General features: G+C 51.2%; 3 protein-coding genes across 3 annotated transcripts; all 3 read right to left on the bottom strand.

The window, feature by feature from the left end:
* Nucleotides 1-1,034: 1,034 nt before the first annotated feature.
* On the bottom strand, nucleotides 1,035-5,048 carry G6M90_00g084980 (uncharacterized protein; the record flags this gene model as incomplete). Its single annotated transcript, XM_014685572.2, has 1 exon — nucleotides 1,035-5,048. The coding sequence occupies one exon, from the start codon at nucleotides 5,046-5,048 to the stop codon at nucleotides 1,035-1,037; it is 4,014 nt and encodes a 1,337-aa protein (XP_014541058.2).
* Nucleotides 5,049-11,312: 6,264 nt separating this feature from the next.
* On the bottom strand, nucleotides 11,313-12,144 carry G6M90_00g084970 (uncharacterized protein; the record flags this gene model as incomplete). Its single annotated transcript, XM_014685571.1, has 2 exons — nucleotides 11,313-11,890; nucleotides 11,994-12,144. 2 exons carry the CDS (start codon nucleotides 12,142-12,144, stop codon nucleotides 11,313-11,315), a joined length of 729 nt encoding a protein of 242 aa, XP_014541057.1.
* Nucleotides 12,145-16,066: 3,922 nt separating this feature from the next.
* G6M90_00g084960 (uncharacterized protein) lies at nucleotides 16,067-17,014 on the bottom strand (the record flags this gene model as incomplete). The annotated part of the gene is made up of 2 exons (XM_066131262.1): nucleotides 16,067-16,753; nucleotides 16,829-17,014. 2 exons carry the CDS (start codon nucleotides 17,012-17,014, stop codon nucleotides 16,067-16,069), a joined length of 873 nt encoding a protein of 290 aa, XP_065987434.1.
* Between the last annotated feature and the right edge of the window lie 986 nt (nucleotides 17,015-18,000).

Raw genomic sequence — 18,000 nt, 5'->3', positions numbered from 1 at the left:
GATGAAAGCATACATATGATACCCATGTAGACACTACGCCGGTTTGTAATAAAAACAGTAGTATAGGTTGCATTCTAGACATCTACCTACCTAGGTAGTAAACCACCATGTACAAATATATGTTCCATGCCATCTAGGCTGTATTCTACAATCTCCGCGGGACCATTTCTAGGATATTCATATAAACAAGCCATCGCGTCAATTGCAGCTCATGAGTTTAGCAAATAAAACAAAATCGCTTGCTAAGTATTCTCGCTACCCAAATAAAGCCGATGGGTATCTCATGCACATGTCATAAATGCATTCCCCAATTCCCAATGCCAACGTCAACCATTCAAATGATGCTCTCCATGCACGCCGTGCTCCACATTGATAATGCTTCGCGGTAGTCCGAAACCAAGTTCTTCAAGTCCAATGCACTCTGCCATCCCCTGAGAAGCAAAAGGAGAGAGTGCAATGGCCAGCATTGCCCACGTCCATCCCCCCATCGCGAGTATTAAATCCACACCCTCGGTTCTTAGTATGACCATGCCCCGGTCTGTTCAGCGACAACCATGAGAAATAAAGTCAAAGGCTTGAATAAAAACAGAATAAGAACCCAGGCCAAAAAAACAGCTAACTACGCCATATCCTTCAATCCAGCTGAAAGCTATAAGTAGGAGCTAGAAATTCCTAGAAACAAACTAGGCGTGACCTTGGGGAATTATAAGGCAACTAATGTATGCTAGAGGTGAGCCGAAATTTCAGCTGACCGTAGATCATCCAGGAAAAAATGAGACTGGGGAAGAGTCTCGCAGTTGCGCCATACAGGTTCATTTGACGGTGCTGATTTCGTGAGAAATTTTGCCCGACGAAGAGGGCTTTCGTCTATTGTAATGCCACCTGGAATACAAAATCCAATTAAAAGGCGAAATTGACTTTTGTAAGTGAAAAAAAAAAATGAAAAAAAAAAAGAGGTTGGCCCCTTATGATATTGCATGCAAGTAATGAATTTGTGGAGGGCAAAAATGGCGCTTGGAGCCCGCTGTGTGGCTTTAGAAGCTGGTGATCCGTTCCGGTGCCCTCGCGCAGCATACCATCAGCTTCAGGCTAGTGCCTAATTGCTCACATTCAGAAAGCAAACTCTTGTCGTTCCAAATGCTGCTATCAGAACCGACACCGCAGGCGTTCTCATAGCACCGGGTATACCACCAACGACCAACCCTCGTGACAATCTTCGTTATATTTGCATCCGCTAATGGACTATTGTCACGCATCATCTCTGCCAAACTTGGACGGGTTTTCTTCGTCTTGTCAGATCCACGCTTGCTCTCCGACATGTGGCTGCTTGATCGTGTGATTGAGCTGGCCACAGGTACTCCAACTCGAGCAGCCTTGATGTTAGAGAATCCTGCCTTGCCTAGCAAGCGTACTGTTAAATCAGAAGCAGATGCAAATGTCGTTTCAGGGGAATTTTGCTGAATTCGCTCTTTAAGCTGTCGAATCATTCGTCGGCCGCGATTGCCCATATTGTTGAGATCAGAGTCCAGAATCGAAAGCTCGATATATCCGTCTGGGCGAAGAACTCGCCGTGCCTCATTCAAAATATTTCGATAATGGGTCTCGGAGGCAGCTATTGGGAACCGATACACAACAACATCAAAGCTCTGCGGTGCAAATGGAAATTTTTCCAGATGAGATGTGTACTGTACTTGATGGTGATTTGACGGGCTCAGAAGGAACCCAGTAGACGAATTCCTGGGTTCAGCTGGAAGTGGTGCCCGAGGAGAAAGGTTAAAGAACGAAGCATCTGGGTACGTCTCCGCGGCATAAAATGACCAATCATCATTCCCAAGGCCGTCAATGACAAGGACAGAATGCTGCTTAGAGGAAGTCTTGACGGGGGTCAGCTCGTGCCGGACGTCACTAAACAGCACATGACCAAATGTGAGCCACTTGCTGACAGTCATCGACCCGACTCGAAGATTGACTTGCGCTAAAGGCGACCCATCGTTTGATGAGGATGAACTACCGTCGGAGAAGGTCGTCCGGCAAGATGACGAGCTATCTCTTTTGGAAGTGAGACTCCCTTCTGAGTCCGCTGGCTTGACAGCTCGTACGTTACCAATACGTGTACCTGGTGAGCCCAGAGATGTAGGACTGATCTTGGGCTGGAAGGCGGTGCGAATCCGTTCCGTCATGTCTGCACTATAAGAACTGGAATGCGTTGGTGCTCTCGAATACGTCGATACTTTGCGGCTATCAACAGAAACAGTAGGAGAATCAAGCTCTTTACTTTTTGCCAATTTCTGTTGATAGGTTTCCAAGTGGAATGGTACGCTTTTGGACGATGTGGCAGACCGCGACCCCTTCATCGCCTCATCACCGAGCAGGTCATCGTATTCATCCCATATTTCATCTTCGGCTGGCGGGTCTTCTGGCTTTGGGATAACTGCCGTGGCCGTTATGGAAAAGGGGTTCGCACCCCCGGAACTAGTGGAGCTAGTGTAAGTGGTGCCGTCAGAGTTCTTGCGTGGAGAGAAAGACAGGAACTCGCTACCAGGTTGACCGATTTCTGGAGATATCTTTGAGACCGGGTTGGGGTATGAAGCGAAGTCTGTCCCGCTCTCCAAGGTCAAGCCTGTTCCAGGTAGTGCTGGGACAGGTGTTGGGAACTTTGGTGGTGTAGGCCCAGTGGCAATGGACTCAGGATCATACATTTCTGCCGTGTTTCTAGCGGGATACTGCAAGCTAGCGCGGAAAGGACGTGAAAAGCTCTGAGGAGAGACATTTCCCTTTCGCTGTTTGATAACTTGTGGAATCCGACCGACTTGCTGAAGCCGACTGGGTCGTAGGTTATTATTCATTCCACTTGTGGCCGTTTGGGAAGCAGGTTCTGCTCCGCAAGATGAAGCAATTGTCGTGATAGAATGACTGTCTGAGGAGGCTTGCCAAGATGCTTGTGGCTGAAAATCCGCTATGAGCCGTCTTGAAGACTGGATAACCGATTCTGGGTAGTTTTCCACGCTTTCCACATTTGGTATCTTTTCATACACTTCGGCTTGTCTCAATACTTCTTGAACGTCCATAAGTCCATTTTCGTCTTGTTCCAAATTGTCCATGATGGTGTAAAATGCAACAGGGCGTTTATCCACAGCCTTGACAGTGGCTTGAATATTCTCATTGCTTTGGGTCTTCTTGGTATTGGACTGACTCTGTGACCTGCTGAATAAATTCCATCTCCGCGGTGACCGTGTCTTTTTCTTGAGCTTTTTGTGAACGGGATGTAGTCCTTCTGACTCTTGCGAAAGGACCCGTGTCAACTCTATTTGCGATTCATCTGATAGCAGACTAGTATCGAGACTCGTCAGTGGCGATGGGGACATATGGCCGCCAGTTTTGAGAGGTTGAGGAAGTCGTATGGGATTGTCTGGAGACGACCGGAGTCTCTGCACAGATCGTCTAAATGCAAGTGTCGATTCCATGCCAACCTCATCGGACCCAAAACCGCCATGAGGCTGACGAGGGCTAGAGGTTTGGAATCGGGGCAAAGCTGACGGGCGAAGTCCAGAGCCAGACTCGTTGCGGGAGGTCAATGACCCCTCAGAAGAAGTCTTTGAATCTATGCTGGGACGACCTGGCGTGCTCTGATTGGTCTCCGAACGAGACAGCTCTGCGCTGGCATTTCGGTTTTCCACGACTTCGCCACCAGAAATGATGACAGGATTCATTCTATCAGTTAAAAACGAATCTACACTCCGTGGGCTATCGTACGACGACACGGGTTCCGTAAAGCCATGTGGCAGGACAGAGCCACTCCCGCTGCGTCGTCGGATAGCGCCAACACGACCATAACCCTCATGTCCCGTTCCTGCTACCGGACCTTTTCGGCTGGTGCTTTTCTTGTCAGGCTGGTCATCTTTCTTCGAGCTGTCGGAAGTAGTCTTTTTCCTCCCGAAAAAGGGGAATCTGCTTCGAGACGACGACCTAGCCCTGGACTGCGTAGTTTGAGCAGACAAATTAGGCTCCGTTATTTGCCCCTTTAGTTTGTCAAAGCTTGGTCGGGATCTTGACAATGGCGAAAAGCTTTCGTTCCTCAGGGAAGCATTTGATGACGATGTATTTCGGTAGGCCTGTGGTTTGGACATCGTAGATCCTGGAAGCGAAGTAGTACCCAATGAATCACTATCACGTCCTTCCGGAGTCCGTATGGTTGACATCAAGTTACTCTGTATCACAGGAATGGGGCTAAATAGCTGTGATTTCATGTCTGGAGTGTTATGGCGGCTTGGGCGTGCCGGAGGCCCTGTCCGAATCGGGGACGATGCATCGGAGCATGTGCGACTATGTGGCTTCCTTTCATATGGAATATCATTCAGCTCAGAGATCTTAGGCTTAGCTGGCATATAAATTTCACTCCCTTCTTTTGGTTGGCAAAACTTCTGCGAAGATTTTCTAGGTGGTGGGCTCGGTGGCGGTGGCGATAAATGCCTGGTCTTGGCCTTTTCTTTCTTCGTAGCTCTATCCCCTTCCTTGACAGTAGAGTTAGAGGATGACGAGGTCAGGGATTCTCTGACAGATGCTAGGCCGTGAGGGTCAATAGCTGTTTCGTCGGGAAAGCTTCCGGCACGCCTTCTAGTGACAGGAGGCCTCGTTGTTGATACACTGTGCTGTCGGCCACTTCTATGTGGAATGCCTACTCGGCTCGGGGCAACAAAGACTGGGGACTGTGAGGACATTGAAGTAGGCGTAGTGTCCCGACTGTACGGACCAGGTCCGGGAGACTCGGAGAACTTGGTTGAAGGGCTTCCGCTGGCGGCACTAATCTGGCTACTACCACCGGAGAATAACTGCGACAATGGGGTTGGCGGCGGCAAGTCATGCGTTGCCAAACGATAAGGGACATCGATTTGGGGTCGGTCTAAAGCGTGTTCTGGCCGCTGAAAGTCACGATATCGATCGAGCTCCGGGTATATCACAGGCGGCTGTGACAACGATCTTCCAACGTCGCCAACCCCAGCAATCTGCATCTCAACGGGGCTTTCAGTCATTTCTCGATCGAACTGCATTACTGGTCGTCGGTTTGAAGCACCTTGCGAGAAATTGGCAGAGGCTGATGAGCTAGTACTTCCTGATTCCTTGTGAGAGGAGGCAAAATCACGAGGCGCTGACGCCTTAGGCCTCCTGTATGAGACTTGCCTAGTCCTTGATGTGGCATCCATGGACCGGCCAGACGACGATGAGCCTGATGTGGTTTGATTGTGTGATCTAGAGGTTTCCGATGATGTTCTGCTGCTTGCACTAGATATCTTGACTTGTATATCCGACGCTGATCCGGGCGATGGCCGGGGAAGAACCGAGCCTCGCGTAGAGTAGGGTTGCGATGGTCTAGTTGATATCTTCGGTAGCGAGTTTGCCTGCCTCGCAGATCTAGGCACGCCGGCATCATTTTTCCATGTTGGGTTTATCGGTCTAGGAATAGAACCATGGAGTATATCATCCTCGCTCCTTTGTGGGCGATATCCGTCCGAGGGCATAGCAGGGAGCCCATAGCCTTTCCTGATTGATGCCATATTATTCCAGCCTTTCTGGACTTTCCTGATGTCCCATACATGCCTCTCAATTCTTCGCAGCCTCCTAGTGCTAAATTGGAAGATTCAGGGTTTGGTAAGACAAAGCAGCGAAGCTTGGTGGACGAATAAAATCTCTGAGTACCGAGTGGTTGCTGTCTTGGAGCCTCAAATCTAACAGCTCTTGTCCAACATTCGACAGTCGTATCACAAAAGGCGTCGTATAGTTGCTTCGTTAAGAATTGAAGGCTCAAGGTTGTAGTACCTTTGCTGCGCAGAAATACCGTGTCGCTGCTCTGAAGCGGTGTGGAATTAGTTAATATAAATCTGAACTGGTACTGTGGGATAGTCGTGAACGTCGTGGGACAGAGACATAAATCGCTGGCTAATATTCAGAGGAGACCAAACAACCCAACCAAAGGATATCGACGAAAAAAGAATATCCTCAAAGGCGAGGATAAAAGACAGGTCGAAAGAACGAGGTAGTTACACAAGAGTGTAAACGAGGACTGGGGGGAGCGCAGTGGATATGTGTACTCCGTATGGATGGGGCGATAGATGTTGTAGACAGGTACTTGGGTGGGGTGGCCAAAATGGCAGATTCCTATGGTAAGGCGGAATAGGCTAGACTGAAGTCGATCAAGGTAACCGCTTGAACAGGATGGGGGGAGCAGTCCGCGTCTAATAAGTGACATAACTATGCCGCCTGCTTGAAGAGATTTCACGAGGCTTGCATGTAACTTCCTGGTTGGATTAGTCTCGTCGGATTTATGCGTGTGACGAGAATGGGAACAAGAAACGGGCCGCCGCGACAACCCTGTAGGCAAGCAGGAAGATCAGCAGCCGAGGAGCATGGAGTGTGGTGTGAAAGCAGTGCGAGAAGACGACTTCGGTTGCCTCAGCCAGAGGACTGGACAGCATTAGAACTTTCCATTACGTCTTCTTAAACAGAGAGTCTCGAGGCTTCGATGAAAATAGACCGGCGAGTCCACGCAGGTTATTTAGGAGAAAACTGGCCCAATCCGACTTTCAGCATGGACGAGCGGCCATGGGAACGGGGCACACAGATACCTGGGGGAGCAGATCCAGTCAGATACAGACTCGCCACTGCATGTATATTTGCCTGTGGTTGCGTTACCCCTGGCTGCAGTCTGGCCCATGAAGCGGCCACTGTAGGCATTGATTATATTTCACGTACCAAGTGCTCCATGCTTGGGGAGCATGCCGTCCAACAGTGAGTGCATGGCCATTCCAGGATATTGCAGAGGCGTCGAATTGGATTGGGCCGTTCAAGAGTATCAAAACGACGGTACGCCCCGACTGGGCAGTCCTTGGTGTGGAACCGAAAAGTGCAACGCCTGTAGGGAGGAGTGTCGTGGTATTACAATCTGCAAATGCAACTGCGCCGCCATGTACGGAGAATGTTGCAAAAAGAGCCCTGCAAGCTGCATACAGCATCGTCCTGTAAAAATCGACAAGATGCCCGTTCAGGCCACCATTGGGTGTCGAGCCCTTGCCCTGGCCATGCGATATGGCCTCAGCGCCTGGAGGAGCGCGGCGATGTCTCCATCAAGGCGCCCGGGTTGGTGGGCCTGCCGAAGCCTCAAAACCCCCAGCCCGGTCCCTTGTTTGGATGGCCAGCCGCCTACCGGATCACGTTGGTTTTTGGTACTTGCCGGGGACGTGTCGATGTCTGGTGTACGTATGTATTAGGGAAATCCCTCCCAATCCACGGTATCAGCAACGGTGAGGAGTGGCCCGCCGCATTAGCTTGAGGCGTAGGCTAGCGGTACGGGTCAGGCGAGTTGGGATCTCGAAGCGCCAGACATTCCGGAGGAGATGCATGCCGTGCTAGCACTATTGACCACGAGGTGAGCGACTAGCTCGCGATAGACGGAGAAACCCCAAAGAGAAGCAAGGATGTCATTGAGAACAATTCCCTTGGGAGGGGGTGATAGCTGCAGGCGAAGCAGGGTAAGGCAATTGATAGAACTTAGGGCTGGTCCAAGGTGTGGAAAAGAGGCCATGTTCTTCCCTGGTGGATCGGAGCAGCCGCGGCGGCACTAACAATAGAACCCATGCTGGGCCTGTATTTTGTTGACGGAGTTCTTGAACGACATTGGCTCTGCCGGTGCCCAGAGCTGGGTCCTCGGCGATTGCTTCTTCCTTGGCACTATTGTCGAGAGCAAGAGCCGATGACAGCTACGGGATAGCCTATTATCGTGCATTTGCAATTGATTCGGTTCAAGGACAGGGCCTTTGGTGTCGAGCTTTAGCTGAGTGTTTCGACAGGCCAGTGACAGCCCTTGTTCGTCAGCGGCATGTCTAGGACACGCATCCCCTGCATGTCTCACTTCTAGCCTCCGAGAGGACGATCTGGTGCGCGTGTCTCGCTTTGGACACCAATCTTTTCCACACTGCGGATAATAGCGTCACAAGCCTCCAAGATTTGGCGTCTGCATCTGACGAGGCGGGTTCAGGCCCATAAGGGTTTTTTGGGGACGTCTCGTGAGTAGCCTTGGCCCTGGGGGAAAACAATTGATGATGCCTGCCTCGTCGATGATCTGCTTGGTCTGTCGCATTGAGTTGGATGGGATTGCGAATCGACTCGCATTCTTGGCCAATAGAGGCCGTAGGCAGTCTGATCTGCGACGTCGAGTTTCCACGTAAGTCGTGCTTATGAATTATGATGCAGCTTTGTCGAAGACAGAAGCAAACGAGTTGTACAATGCGTCTATCCTTGGGCGCTCTCCCGTCTTCCGTCGTATTTTGGCTGCAGCAATCCCCGTACTCGGATATGACATTCTGGAAGGTCTCACATATGCCAAACGCCATCCGCTCCTGCCCTGACAAGTGTAGTTGTACCGACAACCCACGTCCCGTTGGCTTCTCTCAGGACGGCGAATTTTCACGATGCTTATTCGCTCAAAATTGCCACTGGTCAGCCAACCAAAGACGTGGCCATGTTTCAAGCTTGCTGATTGGCGACTAAGACCGTCTTTTCCCCCCAATCATCACCTTCTCCATCTTTGACTCGAGTCACTTTGTCCAGCTCCTTCCCGTGTGAAGGTGCTCTAGTACTCTGCACTCCGTACTCCACACTTGATCCCGCCTCTGGCTTGACTGTTGTCTCGACTTTTTGCAACCGGCTCAAGTGGGCGAGTTTGCTTTCAATGTTCAAATGTTGCGTTATGCCCCGCGCCGGGTCGTTACCATTGATTTCTTCAGCATACCTATCTGCGGATGACCCCTTCGGACACCTCTCCAGAGAGGGCCTTGGCCACAGACCACATCTCGCAATGTCACGTTATCACATCAGCTGGCTAGGTCCCCAGTCAATTCGCCATGCCGACATGTGCCGATGTCTGTTTAGCATCCTTGAAAACAAGTCAGGGCATCGACGGAAATAGAGTCACCTAATATTCGACACGGGCATATTCGCCGGTGAGACGAAATGCGAAATGCAGACAGGCATCTCCTGCTAAGCTGAAAGCTGCAGCCCGTAAAGTGGCGATTGATTCATGCGCATGCGCGTCTAATACGACGACAAGACTCTTATTTCGTGGATCCTTTCTGCGAGACCTGCATGTCCCGGGTCGTCAATCGAGTGGCAATAAAGCCCAAGAGGCAGCCTGCAGAGGCGAAGTGATTTGGGACACCTATTTTTTCCCATCGCAGCTTCGCCACCGACGAGATGGAATTGAGGCTCTGACGTGGCACACATATTGTGGCTGAAGCCCCAGAATCTGTCGGTCTAAACTAAGAAAGGCTCACCGTCACTGTGGCTATATCTTGGCATACCCTGCAAAGCGCTTTATGGTCGGCCTCTGCACATCAACGCATGTACCTCAATTCTCAGATCCATGTACTCGGTACTTCCAGGACGACGACAACGCTTCGCCTTGCCCATTTGGACAAACTCGTGGTGTGGGCTGTGAGGCGACTTGACAATGGATGGAGTCGGCGAACGTGTTGTGTGACTGAGTATCCCCTCCTTTGAAGACTGAAGATGAGAAGTTATCCAATCATAAACCAATGAGAAGTAGGGACTGGGTTCTCTTGACACTATTGGTCTACAGCCCGGAAGTCTTTAAACGAGTTGAGTTGACTGATTTGGTGATGAGGGCTACGACGACCGTGAAGGCCTGGCCTTGTTTTGCGGCTTTCCACATCTTGAACTCTTCACGTGCCTCTATTGACCGTCAATTGAGAGGAATAATTGGCTAGATGTCTTCGACACCGGACGCCGACATTATGGCCAGATGCCGCGCGTGGACTCTTGGCACTACAAAACAAGCAGAGCCAAGCGCTTGCCGAGACCTCAATGTTGTCGCTGGCGACAGTGGAAGACCCAAGTCTGAACAAATGCCTGGTGGCATCGAGAAGAAGACCAGCTGCAAAGAGGCGCTGTGGAAAAGCAACTTCGTACGGATACTCATTTACGCCAGTCTTGGCCCTTGGTAAGTGTTTATTGCTAATCAACCTGGTACTCTTAGTATCTCTGTCTATACTGTCAACATAGGAACTACAAAATTGTATTTGCTGGACCAGGCATTGACGATTGGGCTTGAGCCCAAGTCTGGTTGGCTTGGGCCTCTGGTGAGCTTCGTGATTCTCATCACACGCCACGTCCGTCTTGGCGGCTGTCTCACCAACCCCCACGGACCAAATAGACCTGTCGCTGGGGATACGTCGCGCCCATGTTGACAATGGCCGTTTATCGGCGAATAGGTGAGCGGCTGACATGTCCATATCAAGTACTAGAGTGAAGCAAGTGGCAGAATGAGAAGGAAGAAGACGGCGGAATGACGACATGCAGGGACCTTTCTGGTAGACCCAATTTGGAAGCCGCAAAGTAACGGTGCTGAGACCAAGGGTAATATCACGGAGCGGCACGCTGTTCTAGCCTCGCGGCCCTTTCCGTTTTGTGCGAAACAGGCGTTCGATCTGCAAAACAAAGTTTAATGAGATCCAACGTACTCCGTCGTGTCTGGACTCTGGTACCCTCGCGCCAGCTTTGACATCCATCCCTGTACATTCTGTCCCTCGTCGATGCCTTGGGCAGTAATGCCAATGCAACGTGGGGAGTGGCATCGAAAACAAAACCACAATGCCACATGCAATATTAGTACTATGTATTCCCTGCGGTCGCAACCCTTGGCAACAGCCTCCCCCATCTATCTCTGACAATGCCCTGTATCCCCGTTCGGCCGAATATCCCCAGTTGGTGAGCGATGACCGGCGCGGCGTGGGTTCGTAATTATTGCTTTCATGTCCACAGCTGACAGAGTAGGGCGGCTCGTTTCAGCTCATCGACTCGACTATCCTCGATAGATTGACCCTTGGCTCGGAAGAAGGAAACAAAAACGGCAATCTCTCCATTGCCAGGCCGCATGCTGGTGCGTGGGCAATAAATGCAGCCTGCATGACTTGCATATCGCTGTACCACGACGGGATGAACATGGCATCTCTACTTGAACCCGACCTGATTTTGATAACTGATGGCTCTGTATACACAAACAAACAAAAAGAAAAAAGAAAGAAAAGAGCCTGAATGATGCTTGTCATTTTACAGTTCCCCGATCCGACTGCTGCCGTTTATTTTGGTCTCAAATCTCACCACCCCTCAACGCCGTATCCCCCCTCCCCCGGTGTCATTTTCCCGATCGCTAGTCGTACAAAGTAAAATTCTCCGCTCCCATCTCAACCGCATTCCTGGGCCTCTGCAAACTTCATCGACGGGCGGCTTCGGACCGTGGAGGCCTAGGCAGCCGCGAACCTGGCAGCTCTCTTCTCGGCCTTGGTCCTCTCGACGGCGTCGTCCAGCACGGCCCTTTCGCCGCGCTCCTTGTTCCCTCCCTGCCGGGGACCTCTGCCGGGGCGTCCTCTCCCGTCGAGACTCTGACGCTTCGCCGGGCGGTTGTCGCCGTCGCGGCCGCGGCCGCGCTTCAGTCGGCGTTCCGGCAGCGCCGAGTCCAGGCTGGAGGAGAGTTCGTTCTGGTCGAGGCCGAAGCGCTTCGCGCGGTCTGCGCGCCTCTTGGCATCCTCGTCCTCTTCGATGCCGAACCGCTTGGCTCGCTCCGCACGCTTTTTGGCCTCCTCGTCGGCGGCGGTTGACGCGAGACCGATGGCATACGATTGCGCGGGCTCGGCGGGCTCGGCAGCGTCCGTCTTTTCAGCGGCAGCGGCAGCGTCGGCGTCGGCGTCGGCGGGAGCCGGGACCTCCTCCTTGGGGACCTCCTCCTTGGCTGGCTCTTCGGGCTTTGGCTCTGCTGCGGCAGCGGGCTTGGATGCGGCGGGCTCGTCGTCGCTGTAGCTGATTTCGTCCTGCTTGGCGGCTTCTGACGGGGGTTTTGTTAGCAACGCCGCGCTTCTGATGGTGTCCTCCTGGCTCCTTTATAGCCACGGCTATATTCAAGGGGGATACATGAAAAAAAAACTCACCTGGCTTGGCCTCCTCACTACCAGCGGCGGCCTTGTCGTCATCCTCTTGTAGTCGCGCGATTAGCGCTTGCTTGTTTCCTGTCTGCGGGAGCTTTCGCTGGCCCAGTATGGCCTTGAGCTCCGGGACCTTGAGCGCATTATAATCCGTCATGGTGGCGGGTATGTTCTGGCTGTCTTTGCTCGCGGCGTAGTGGGCGGCGCGCACAATCTGTTCTTCTCTCAAACCGTTGAAAAGGGGAGAAAGCGTTCGCAGAGGACGGGGCGGGCGACGGAGCAACAGCGCCGGGTATATATATTTGGTGCAATGAACTGCGAGGCGCGGACAAAAGGGCCGGCTTGTGGGACGGAGCCGGTCCAGGCTTTATGCTGCTGGGCGAAGAAGTGAAGATCCGGGGGACAGGGACTGGACAAACGGCACTTTGATTCGGGAGCAACGGCGACTGTGGAAGGAGTCGGGCGATGAGTGAACTTGGGGTGAGCTTGCGGCGAGCTTGGGCGCGTTCCTGGCGCGTTGTGGCGCAGATGGCTGAGCGGTGTGGTTGGACGAGTAGCTTAGTCAGGCGCGCTAATCCCGTTGCGGTTCAAACTTGCAATGAAGCATTGACCATGAAGGTCAGTCATGGTCCTGGAAACTGTTTGTCACAGACTTGTTCAGACGATGGTCATGCCAAGCTCCTTGTTGCGCCAAGTTGGCTTTGCCTTCTGGCTTGTCCTGTAATTATGGATGTAAGCCGTGTGGAACCAAGACAAATGAAATGAAAACTGATAATAGACTACAGCAGCCTCCTTTTACTTTCACCAAGATGTACGGCGGAGAAGAAAACGTGTCTAGGTTCACTGCTGCGTGGTCACTGGTGACACAAAGGGCTTCTGAGAACAATGTAGAAAGCTATAGAGCCTCGTCATCAATGGATGCGTGTCTTCATTGCCCAAGGATTTTTTCCCGCGCCCGGTTTCGCCCTTTGACCACCATCACCATCACGGCATGTAGATGGTAGTATGTACTTACTGCCGTCTATTTTAGTCCCCTGATAGTTGTAATACCGCAAAGTGTCACACTTTTTAATTGCTGTCCAGGCCATGGCCACAGCTCATCGTCGTATTGATGAAGCTGGTGTCGACGAAAGGATCCATGGGAATAACGGTTTTGCCCACAAGAGCCCCTTGCATGACTCAAAAAAAGAATCATGCCAAGTGCGGGAAAATCCAGCAACTTGTTATTGCCTTTGATTCAGAAGTGTTCACATCCTGTGAAGATGCTTCTCCAGACAGTCGTTATAGCGTTGCGGGAGTTGCGCAAGTTGGAGCAGTTGAAAGCGAGTACACCGGACCGAGCACGTCGACTTGCCAGCCTTACCAGCGCCAGTTGGCATCGGTGTTGGTAATGCAAAAGAATATCCAAGCCGCGTGTTAAACTACCATGAGAAAGTTGCAACTAATCCATGCCAAGTGAAGAGCCCCGGAAGAATAGGCATCCCAGTTCCTGGCTGCTGTCTCGGTCACAGTTGTCTATTCTTTCTTGATTCACAGGTGTATATACCTGCACAGGGTTCAAACTTCAACACTTTACTCGGGTTGCAGGATTTGCTGCAAATACAGTTTGCGATAGTTCTGACCCCATTCGTTTAGGTGACGTACATCAGCGAGATGATTCGCATTCCGGCCTTCAAACCATCAGAATGTACACTGAGGCTGAGGTTCACCATGTAGGAAAGTATTCATGACGATTTGCCCCTTATGCTATGCGGAAATGCCTGCCTAATGGGACAAGTGTTGCAAATCAATTAGCAGACGCTGAATCCAGATGATCCGTAGCAACTCAATAAGAGGCGGTACAGTAAAGGAGAGTTGTGCCCGCCACGCGATTGCCCTTTCGCGCACTTGATGGCCATTTGCAGAGAAGGCCAGTTGCGGTTTCCAAAGTCCATATTGTGGTCGTAAGATTCACAGATATCCGTCTGGTCACAATACGTCTGTTGCTTGGCGCCTTCTCGCTGCCAAGGGCGTGCATTGTCGTCCTCAACCGCAGGATTGTCAGCGAATGGAACATCCAATCACGGCCTGTTGTACACGAATTGAAGTGTCATCTACATATCTTGCCGGGTTTGAAACCATCACGTCCCCTCCTGTACTGCTCTCAATGGACTCCAATGCTTTACAATTGTCGACCAGCCTTAAATGGCTTGGCGAGTCTAAAGACAATTGACGTTTTTAAGACGCCACTCATTACTAATTTAGTAGCATCCAAGTTCTACTAAGTAGTCTGTTTGGTCGCTCAAAAGTCTCAACTACCAGTTGTAAATTATCCCCTTGAGATAGTCATAGATGGACAGATACAGATACTAGTCCAACTTGTACCCCAAATCGCCCCTTTACCAATACTTGACGTATTTTCTCCACGCACCATCCATAAACTATCACTGATCCATAATAAATACTAAATTAAACTTTACTCCTCAACGCATCGGCGTGGTGCAGCATCAAAAGTCAAGCCTCGCCTGCAAGGGCAACGCATCGCAACGTACAACGCCGTTCTTGACTAGATAGCAATGCAAGGACCGTACTTCTTTCCTAACGCGCATTTTCACCACCTCGAAACAATTCGGTCTGTCTGGCCGGCCAAATAAAGCGCCATGGATACCTCAAACTATATTTAAAAAACTCGAGCTCGTCAGCACCAGGCTGTAAGGAGCAGAGCCGAATGAGAAAGGCCATTGTCATGAGCGCGACAAGGTACACCCTATTACTCATAACATTAAACGCATTCTCGTTGTCGTTTACATCGTCTTCGTGTGTCGTCAGCACGTAGCAGCCCCAAAGTAAGCCCAACGCAAGAAAGACGGTGCCGGTAATATTTGCCGCGTGAGCAGCTCGCCGCACATTACGCTCTGCCATGTGACGATTGTTGTCACGGCTGGCGTAATAATTACCGAAGAAGAATTGGCAAACGACGGCAAGCGTTACGGCTTCTCTAACGAGACCCGCGGTTCCGTTGAGCCACCCATCATGCCGTATAAAGTTGTAGTATCCGTGAAGGGGCAAAAGTAGGATGAGGGAGAGATAATATCGACGATGAATGACGTTTTGTTGCTGTGCTTGGTCTGGCACTGGATTGCCCATGTTGCGCGACTTGTGACTCGAATTTTGTCCGGTCAGATATCGAGGAAAGAGGCAGAGGGCCAGTAGTATAGTATGCCGGGAAAAGAAAAATGGCAGTTTTGAAAGTCGGCAATCCACGATCACGATCAGATCCGCCTTCGCTGGCTGATGATGATGAGCCTGGGACCCGCAGAGCGTGGCTGAACTGGATTGAAGATTGCGCCAGGCACGGCAAGATGGAAGAATAGCTTGGCGTCGGCGTGGGTGCTGTGACCTTGATGTTGGCTGCGCGTAGTCAAAAGGCTCCACCCCCTTTGACGTGGCTTAATAATTATACAATTATACACATGCATACAGTCGACTGCATAGAGCAGTACCAGCTTGAGCGTTATACCTTGCACCGAGAACAGGCTGCAAGTCTGCTGTCAAGGCAACATTGAAGGCACTCACCGAAAAGTAAAGCATCTACCATTATACATGTACTGCGTCATCTACCTTTGGTGGTATCAAGTGGAATTTCGTAGCATTGTGGTCTTTTTTATACAGATACCTGCCAGCTCTGAAGCTTTGGTCCTTCATCTAGGAATGGACATGTTGGGGTGGTCGTTTGGCTCTGGCTGTTTGCAAAAAGCTCACCGGAAAATCCTTTCCTTTGAACTAGGTTTACACGAATCGCGGCTCAGGCAATTACAGAAACAGGCCCAAAATTACATCTAGCGTGAGCATTAATGTCACAGGCAGCCAAGGCGTGCAATGTGAGGGACCACGGGAGTGATTAGCGATAAAGGTATAAGACTTGAATAAGTCCTTTATTATAAAAAAGCTAGGTAAAAAAAACTTGAAATAGAATATAAAAGGAAGAAGGCGAGCTAGAAGATGCTGGCTATAGCTGCCTTCAACGTGACTGGGTGCTCCATGGACGCATACTGGCAAACCTGTCTATCAACGGTCCTGATAATCCTAGTCCATCTCATCTATACCTCACAACCGTCGAAAGAGATGTACTCTGGGCAGGTGTCAGTCACCCTGGTTTCGTACACGATGGCGCCTCCCATAACATTACCCCTAGAACCATCCTGAACTGTGTAGAACTGGATTCTAGCGGCTCCGTTGTCGCCGGCCGCTCTGTTGAGTTGGTAACCGAAGCTGCCTTGGGCAATCTCGTCGGGTGTTGACACTGATGTGCCACAGGGTGCATAGCCGGACAGTTTAGCTCCGATATGCGACCCGAGATGGAAGTTTACTCCATACAAACCAGTAAAGTCGCCATTGTGGTTTGCGCACTCCTGGTCTGCCGAGCGCCTCATCTGTACTCCGTGCTCAGAGTCGGGCGGTAGCTGGTTCTGCAATTCGTAGACGGGCTGGTTTGGATCCGCCTGGCCCTGTATCAAGACGGCTGCATATCCTGCTCCGCCCATGACAAACGAGTAACTGGCTTTTACAAGTGCGGCGATGACCTTGTCACCACACTCCTTGCCGGTTGCGGTTCCATCCCTGGTGGCAGCACCGTAGCAGTCACTCCAAACTGCCCCGAGAGCGCCGCCAGCATCCGAGGTGAATGCGATGAACATGGCAAAGCCGCCGGCACGAATGAATTGGTTGGCAGCCAGTGCTTGCTCTTCGCCGCGGCGATCCTGAGCCTGATGGGTTGAATTGGCGAGCTAGCGTAGCAGTCGATCCTCATCAACTTTCTGGCCGTGGTATTTCCATATCTCTCTCATCTTCTCGATGGGTACAAGTCCCGGCGTGATGTTGAACATTCGTTCCACCTCCATGGCCTGCATCTCTAGAGCACTTGGCATGGCAAGAGCTGTGCCGACCTTGCCACGGTTGGCATTCATGACGGCGAGCTCGTCATCGTTGGCCCAGCGCACTGCGGCGGCCGCTGCAGTCGTTGCCACGAGGAGAAGGGAAAGCTTCATAGCTATTCAAGGGGACGTTGTGAAGAAGACTAATAAGCAACGACGCGGGCTCGGGGCGTAAAAGTTGACCGCGGTCAAGTGTTGAGTCCTCCTTGGTGCTTTTTGACCGCATAGCGTGTTTGGGGCATCGCAGCAAATATAAGCCTTCTTGAAAGGAATCAACCTTGGCCGAGTTCTGGGTTGACTGCATGTCGGGTTTCTTGAGTCCTTGACGTTTCGGCCCAACTCTGCGCCAACACCGTTCATCTCCGGCGTATTTCCACCGTCCGGCGTCCACGTAACACTGCCGGACAGCTTCCTCCATTCACATTTCCTCCCTGAGCAATTTCGCCCAGATGAATCCCTGCCTCGGCAAGTTTACCCGAACGATTGCCAAACATTTGTGTGAATGACAAGGCTGGGAATGAGCTTGGCTGCCTCGATATATGGCTAGCTTGCCGGCCATGGCGATATTCAGGACTTGTGCAGATAGGACCAGACTGCCTCGTATCGTCTTGAGCCGTGGGCTGGCCAATTATCTGCGTGTTGGGGAGTGATTGTCGAAATGGACATCATCTATTTGGAGGCATAATTTATGTAAGATGAAACGGGTGCTAGACTTAAATTAGTACTACGTATAGTGCCACATAAAGTTAATTAAAAGGCGCATATTTTTCATAAACCTCCGTCCACCCCGGTTCACGATGTAGCCTTGTACTATTTAGCCAATAGGGGCCGCGTAAATGCCTATCACAAGCTTAATTACTATGTTGTACGTGAAATCTACCCCTTTTTCTTCGTGGAAAATGGCTGTGGGACGTCTGGTACAAAGTGATGTGCCGGGCCGCCTTTACATTACATTGATACTTAGTAGTGGAGCATGTACTGGCCAGGGTCGAAACAGGGACTGGAGGTGAAAGATCCCATTTCGATTCAATGCTCCGAGAATCACACCCTTAGCTATACAGCACAACATGGAGCCAGCGATATCCGCCTCTGTCGCCGTG

Source organism: Metarhizium brunneum, chromosome 5 (assembly GCF_013426205.1).
Source record: "Metarhizium brunneum chromosome 5, complete sequence".
In the NCBI taxonomy this organism is placed as follows: Eukaryota; Fungi; Ascomycota; class Sordariomycetes; order Hypocreales; family Clavicipitaceae; genus Metarhizium; species Metarhizium brunneum.
This window is presented reverse-complemented; position numbering and strand designations above follow the sequence as displayed.